At 49.3% G+C, this 7,463-nt stretch overlaps 1 protein-coding gene across 1 annotated transcript; it reads right to left on the reverse strand.

Moving 5' to 3' along the window:
• Positions 1 to 395: 395 nt before the first annotated feature.
• Positions 396 to 6,227, reverse strand: LOC105715832 (keratin, type II cytoskeletal 6A). The gene is made up of 9 exons (XM_021666059.2): positions 5,620 to 6,227; positions 4,437 to 4,651; positions 4,033 to 4,093; positions 3,779 to 3,874; positions 3,490 to 3,654; positions 2,861 to 2,986; positions 1,550 to 1,770; positions 1,295 to 1,329; positions 396 to 1,181 (listed from the first exon to the last, which is right to left on the reverse strand). The coding sequence occupies exons 1-9, from the start codon at positions 6,157 to 6,159 to the stop codon at positions 946 to 948; spliced, it is 1,695 nt and encodes a 564-aa protein (XP_021521734.1). The 5' UTR covers positions 6,160 to 6,227; the 3' UTR covers positions 396 to 945.
• Between the last annotated feature and the right edge of the window lie 1,236 nt (positions 6,228 to 7,463).

The raw sequence follows: 7,463 nt of genomic DNA on the forward strand, positions 1-7,463 counted from the left end.
GATTCTCTTGTCAAATAACTTGCTCTAGTTGGCCAACAATATGTTTCTTAACTGGATAATTAAGCTGAGTCCTGGCGTAAGGGGAAAAGTGGTCCAGGAGACTGAGGCAGAGGGAATGGGATGCTAGTTCCTGGTATGGACAGTTAAAAAAGAGTGGACAATGCTGGTGGCCCAGATGCCTCCCACTCCATTTGTCAAACTTTTAAATGGAATTTGATCTAGAAACACACCCTGAATGTTACGATACCAAACTGAAGTTTGATCAACCTCTTTAAAGGAAGGGAGTTATGTATATAAAGAATGGATTATCTTTTAAAATTAAAAATTCATTTATAAGATTAAAATGTTTAAGCCTAAAACTTTGGCCCCAAAGCAAGGCAAAGTAAAAGAATACATTATATTATAAATCTGCTTTATTTAGCAATTGCAAAGAGCAAAGGCCATAGAAATCATCATAGAGAGACAGGCTCTGTACATCATCAGACTAGTCACTTGTGCTTTCACGGATAGTACAGAGGGAGTTCACAACACTTGTAAGGCACAGAGTTTTGGAGCCAGTGAAAACGAAGTGGAAGTTGTTCTGAAATAAGCTCGAGGCAGTCTTCTGCAATGAAAATGAGCAGAGATAATTTTCTTATAATGCTCAACCTCAGAGATAGAACTCTGGAAACAAGAAGTTAATAATTTAGTAACAAAGTGAAGCTCCAGTGGTGATTACATCATGATGTAAAATCAGAAGTTGACCTTCTGATGGTGAGCAATGGATGCTCAGATGGGGCAGGAATAGACAGAGAGGAGAAATAAGGGCACTAAGCATCCATCCGCAGCTCTACCTGGGAGAGCAGGGGAGACTGGAGGCCAGGAGAGGACAAGCAACATGAGGAGAGGGCTCTGCAGCCAGAGAGGGGCCTGAGGACTGTGGGACCGAGAGCTGGCGGCAGCACTTCAGTGCTTGTAGCTCTTCCTGCTGGAGGACGAGCTGGTGGTGTACTTGATGGTGGAACTGCCGCCTCCAACGGAGCTCAGGCCACCCCCAATGACTCTGCCGCTGCCGGAACTGAAGCCGCCTCCAACGCCAAGACCACTGCCATAGGAGTAGCCGCTGCCTCCGCCCAGGCCTAAGCCACCGCCGACGCCGCTGGAGCCGCCATAGCCGCTGGAGACAGTGGACTGGGTCACGGCTGTGGAGGGGAGGGGACAAGGACACAAGAAGCCACAGTGAGCTCATCCTGCCAGCCTGAGCCCAGTGAGAGGAGTGCAAGGGCACGGGAGGAGGGCAAGCAAAGGTACTTACAGATGTTGACTTGTCCAACGCCTTCGCCATTCAGCCTGCGGGGAGGAACACAAGGAGGGTGAGACCTCAGAGAGCCCTTTCCTGGACCAGTGCGGGAAGCCTCAGCGGGCAGAAGAGTCCATGGGAAACTGCTCTTTTAGTTTTCTCCCAAGAAGAGCGATTATGGCCATGGGTAGCGCGCCCTAAAGTTGTACTCAGTGCCAGGCACCTTGAAGATGGACTCAGCTGTTGGAGGAGGTCGTGTCAGTTACCCACCTGCACTCCTCGCCCTCCAGCAGCTTGCGGTAGGTGGCGATCTCCACGTCCAGGGCCAGCTTGACGTTCATCAGCTCCTGGTACTCCTTCAGCAGCCGGGCCATATCCTGCTTGGCCTTCTGCAGGGCATCCTCCAGCCCCTCCAGCTTGTTCTTGGCATCCTTGAGTGCCATCTCTCCACGCTGCTCAGCATCAGCAATGGCGGCCTGCAGGTTGGCGCACTAGGAGGGGAAAGGAATAGAAAGAAGTTGTCATCTGGTCTTCCAGAGGAGACTAACCCTGCCAGGTTCTTTTCTGGTGAAGAAAGGGCCAGGAACCCAGAATTGATGGTGAATGAGCTCTGACTCTTCCTGTCTATTGTCTTTTCATTTTGCAGGTTTTGGCTAGTCTGGTTCATTTGACAAAAACTCAAAACCTTTTTTGTGAATCACTGTGCTGGAGAATGTGGATATTTACTAATAGGAGACACTGTGGTGGACACAGACACTGGAAGAAACGGACCTGCTAGTTTGTTTGGATTGTGGTTGCCATAGTTAAACCAAGACCGTTTATGATTACCTTGTATAGATGCCACACTAACATACACAAAATTAAGTCCATCCTGAAGTGAGGCGATGAGTTGCCACATGAAACTGCTGAGACCTTGGCTTCCTCCCCTCAGAAACTCTCATCTACTTGGGCAACAATTTTCTTTGTCCTCTGTCCTTCCTCTATGCTCTCTTTCACCGTGAGCCTTGTGCAGATTTGAAACAATGTTCCTTCTGCTTTCTTGTCTGCCCTTTTCCTTTTCAATTTGTTCCTTTGCAGTTCCCAAGTCAGTCTTCCTATGGAAACACATCCAATTCCTCTAGACCAAGCTTGTCCAACCTGCAACCAACGGGCCGCATGCAGCCAAGGATGGCTTTAAATGCAGCCCAACGCAAATTCTTAAAATTTCTTAATACATTATGAGAGGATTTTGTTTTGTTTTCTTAGCTCATCTGCAATTGTTTGTGTTAGTGTATTTTATGTGTGGCTCAAGACACTTCTTGTTCTGCTGTGGCCCAGGAAAGCCAAAAGCCTGGACACCCCTGCTCTAGGCCATGTTTTTGCAGCTCTGAGCATCACGATTGGTTATCTCACATGTTTGTGTAATGCCCTAGGTAGGATCCATGTCTTCTAGCCAGGGGGTACTGACTAGGACTAGGAACTGCATAGCCTCCTCTCCCTGGTTTTGGTGAGTTCCAGGGGATTTTCCCAAATATAATTGTTGATGACTGCCTGATGACCTGAAAAGAAAATGCTTCTCTCCTCCACTGCTCCTCACCGTACCTGCTTCTTGACGTGGTCGATCTCGGATCTCAGCCTCTGGATCATGCGGTTGATCTCAGAAATCTCCTGCTTGGTGTTGCGCAGGTCGTCCCCATGTCTGCCCGCTGTCACCTGCAGCTCCTCGTACTGCAGTGCAGAGGTGGAGAGAGAGTCAGTGTCTACGGGCTCTTACAGGGAGTGATGACTTTCACTAGTGTGTCATGCATGTCACAAAGTTGACCTAATGGCTTCTCCTCAAGAAACTTGAGGAAAAGTTGATGTTAGGTGGTTGCTGGATACTAAACCCTGGAGTCACAGACCATCCTCATTATGGCACCACTGCCTGCCTAGTTTCCTTAGGGAGGGAGTAGAAATGTTCTGTACCATTTTCTAAAAGTCAGCAATCAGGGGAAGCTAAAGGCAGAGAGGACTAGGCCCTTGTCTATGGCAGCTTTCCCCCTGCATTGAGTTCTTTTTCGTCCTTGACTTGGGCATGAGCTCCATAAGTATCTACTCTAATAAGTCAGGGTGCACGTCCTGTGAGAGAACCCCAGATTCCTGTCAGGGGATGTTCCCCGTGGAGTCTGCAGTCCTCTGGCATTCAGGGTGGGACACAGGGACTCCTCAGCGACTGCCCACTCCCTGCTCACCTTGGTCTGGTACCAGGACTCAGCCTCAGCCCGGCTCCTCTGAGCGATCTCCTCGTATTGGGCCTTGACCTCGGCGATGATGCTGTCCAGGTCCAGGTTGCGGTTGTTGTCCATGGAAAGCACCACGGACGTGTCTGAGACATGGGTCTGCATCTGGGACAGCTCCTGCGGAACAGAAGGCCAGAAGATCAAATTCACTTCTGACGCTCACAGAGATACCCAGCCCTAGACATCTTCTCCCCTTTGCAGACCCCATCAGAGTAAAGAGAAGGACGGTGGAGATGCTTACTGCCTCATACAAGGCTCTCAGGAAGTTGATCTCGTCTGTGAGGGTGTCTGCCTTGGCTTGCAGTTCAACCTTGTTCATGTAGGCAGCATCCACGTCCTGGGGAAAGAGCCAACAACCTGGAGTTACCTGAGCGCACCTTTCCAATCTACCCGTCTTCTAGTCTCCCTACCAATTCTCCTCTCCCAGGTGAGCAGGGACACGGAGCCACTTCTCCCCTTCTAAACCTGTTTGAACCCCGGGCTTCATCTGCTCACCTTCTTCAGAGTCACAAATTCATTCTCTGCTGCTGTGCGCTTGTTGATTTCATCCTCATATCTACAGGAAGAAAGGCACAGGACACATTTGAGCCAGTGGGTAAGATCAAACAGAAAAGCAGCCTGGGATCCAACACTTTTCCCGAATGAAATGTATTCTAATTGAGCTTTCTTGCCACAGAGAGCCTAAGAGATGATTTTTTGCTGCTACTAAATTTGTTACTTCTTTAATCTTCTCATCCTCTCATAATCATCTTGCAGGTTTGCTCCTAGGGAATAATTTGTACTTTCCATTTCCATGGATGTGGGTTGTTACAAATCCTATCCCCTTCTGGACCTAGTCACCCAATAGTCTTGAAGTGTGTGTTGCAGGAAACTGAGTCCATTTCTCCTGTTTAACTCACTTGTTCTTGAAGTCCTCCACCAGGTCCTGCATGCCTCTGAGCTCCGAGTCCAGGCGGCCGCGTTCCCCGACGATGCTGTCCAGCTGCCTCCTGAGGTTGTTGATGTACTGTTCGAACAACGGCTCCAGGCTCTGCCTCACGGTCTTGGTGCCCTGCTCCTGCAGCAGGGTCCACTTGGTGTCCAGAACCTTGTTCTGCTGCTCCAGGAACCGCACCTGGAGGGGAGGCAAGCTGGTCATTTTCCAGGCAAAGGAAGGAAGAAAGAGGTGTCTGGTACCAGGTTTCCTGGCAGGTCTGAGAGGTTCCCATGGTGCTGGGCTACTACAGTGTCATGTAGGGAGGCTCAGGCTGAGCTCTGCTCCCCCAACCCCTTTTCCTTTGCACCCCACCAATCTCACTAGGGAAATTGTCCCACAGACCATTGAAGTATTCTCCCTCTCTAAGTTATTGAACATATTAGTGAGTTTCAACATGTCTTTTCCCTCTTTTTTCAACTACAATCACAAGCATCGTTATAAAATAGCATTCATCTGGTATTTTGTGAACAGTTTTTATTATTGATAGGACCTCAGAAGAGATGTTAAATGTTGCCCAATGACTAGATTCCAGTCTTGTTTCCCGTTTGTGCAAGTGTCTCCTCTAAAACATCCTGAAGTTATGGTCATTCTTTGTTTTGAGGATTAATTAACATTTCCACATATCATATAAATATTTTAAGTCTCTTTTTCCGTAACCTAGCAAAATATCCTTTCTTTTGTTTCCAATTTTTAAAATTAGCATTTCTCCATGTTTTATACTTGTTTCTGTGTCCTTTTTTTTTTTCTTAATCCAGCCAGATAATCGTTTCCTTTTTTTTCTAAATTTTTTTCCATCTTACCCAGACCCAGAGTGTAATTTACCAGCCCATATACTCCTGGCATTTTCTCTGTAATCTCTCAGACACTTCAGAGGGAAGAGTTAACCTCTTCCCTCTGATGGCCTCAACTGTGCTTCAGGGTCATGAAAAGTTACGACTTTCCCTAGGCAGGACTGAGGACCATTCCGGAGATCTCATGGGGGAGCAATGCCCATCTCTGCAGCCTTCAGGAGCCACCTGCACCCTCTGCAGAGCTGGGCTGAGTCCCCTTCTTTCCTCTGGTCAGGGGACCCTGAGATGCCCATGGAGAGCATGGCCCTGGCTCACCTTGTCGATGAAGGAGGCGAACTTGTTGTTGAGGGTCTTGATCTGCTCTCGCTCCTCCGTCCGCACCCGCTGGATGGTGGGGTCGATTTGTAGGTTGAGAGGAGTCAGGAGACTCTGGTTGACGGTGACCTCTTGGATGCCTCCAGGGGGGCACACGGGGAAGCCGGGGCCCCCAAAGCCACCAGCAAGGCCGGCTCCACCACCCAGGCCAAAGCCAATGCCAGCTCCACCACCAAAACCAAATCCACTCCCGGCACCACCGAAGCCATAGCTGCCTCCAGCTCTGCTGCCATAGCCGCCACTGATGGCACAGCTGCCCCCTCCAATGGAGATCCTCTTGGAGCCCCCAAGGTTATAGAGACTGCGGCTGCCAAAGCCCGCTCCTCCACACGCGCCACCCAGGCCACCACTGCCCCTGGAGCGGGACACGGAGACGCTGCTGAAGCCAGAGCGGCTGACCCCAGGGAGCCTGGCTGAGCCGGCACTGAAGCCCCGGCGGCTGCTGCTGTGGCTCCTGATGGTGGTGGATGTGCTGGACATGGTTCCAGGAGACGAGAGGGCTGAAGAGTGCGTGAGAGGCTGGAGGCGAGAGGGAAGAGAAGCAGGACGAGGAATCAGGCTCCCGGCAACAGCTTATATACAGAGAGCATGGGCTGGTCCCAGTCCTGGAAGGTGAGCTTGCAGGTTGGGAAGGGCTGGGCTTTACCAACAGTGAGATCACACCCAGTTTCTAGAAAGGTATGAAATATGAAGATTGCTTTTTGGCTTCCTTTAGTCATAGAGGAATTCTCCTGCCTTCCAGCCTTGACTTGATCCTAACACAATAAGCCTGGATATACATTCACTGAAGTCATGAGTTAGTCATGTCCTCAAACAAAGGAGACAAGGAGCTGATCTTTGATAATTGTCCCCTCCTTCTTCTTCATCAGACACTCCCTGTGTGCCCCCTTCCCACACAGGTTTTCTCCTCCACTGGCACCGGCCTCACCCTCTGAGTGGGATTCTTCCTGAGGGTGTCTGGGCATTTGCTCAATGGCCTGAGTGTTTTTCCCACTGTGTCTGGACCAGTTCTTCTGGAGCTCCTGGCTGTCCTCCCTGGTGTCCTGGACATAGGAACAAGGGCTACTTTGGGGCTCTAACCCTCCTTCGTCAGACAAGAGGGACAGAGGAGTTGAGTCTGTATACCGTAGGAGCAGTATTTTCTCTGTGTGCTGTGTGATCACCTACCCATGTGGTGTTTACCTAAGATGATGGGAGCAGACATTGCTCAGGTGCCTCTGCCCTGAGACCTGACTTCTACAAAGAGTTCCTTTCCATGTCTGCATCTCTCTCCCCAGTGCTTGCTTTCCCATTGAGCTTAGTCTCATGTAAATCTGCCTTTCCAGTTGAAATTCATGGACACCTTCCCCCTCCTGTTTTGGGACATTTACATAGAGCTTAATTTAAACAACTAAAAATGAGCAGGGCAAAAATCATCAAGGAATTCACTGGATTTTTAATCTCACAGATTTTGACATTTCTTAAGAATCAAGAATCACACAGTTCAATGGGGTGTGTAGGGAAAGTCGAGGGGCCTATGGAAGCAGTGAATCATAAAAATGTGCCCTTACAAGTGTGATGATGTAACATGTCAATTCCACATTTTAATTTCTGATCTTAGTGCTTGAAATCTCGATTCCCTATACACCTTCTCAGAGGGTGGGCAGGCTGTCAAAGGCAAATGTGCCTGGTTTAGAGGGGAATGAGCTTCACTTTGTCCAGGCCATGCTCTAAGCGCTGTGTATGAGAATGGAGAGCAATCCTGGGCAACATTTTTCTATGAGAACCTACGGTTAAATGAGCAA

Source organism: Aotus nancymaae, unplaced genomic scaffold, assembly GCF_030222135.1.
Source record: "Aotus nancymaae isolate 86718 unplaced genomic scaffold, 86718_ANA_hifiasm-v0.15.2.pri h1tg000016l, whole genome shotgun sequence".
Taxonomy (NCBI): Eukaryota; Metazoa; Chordata; class Mammalia; order Primates; family Aotidae; genus Aotus; species Aotus nancymaae.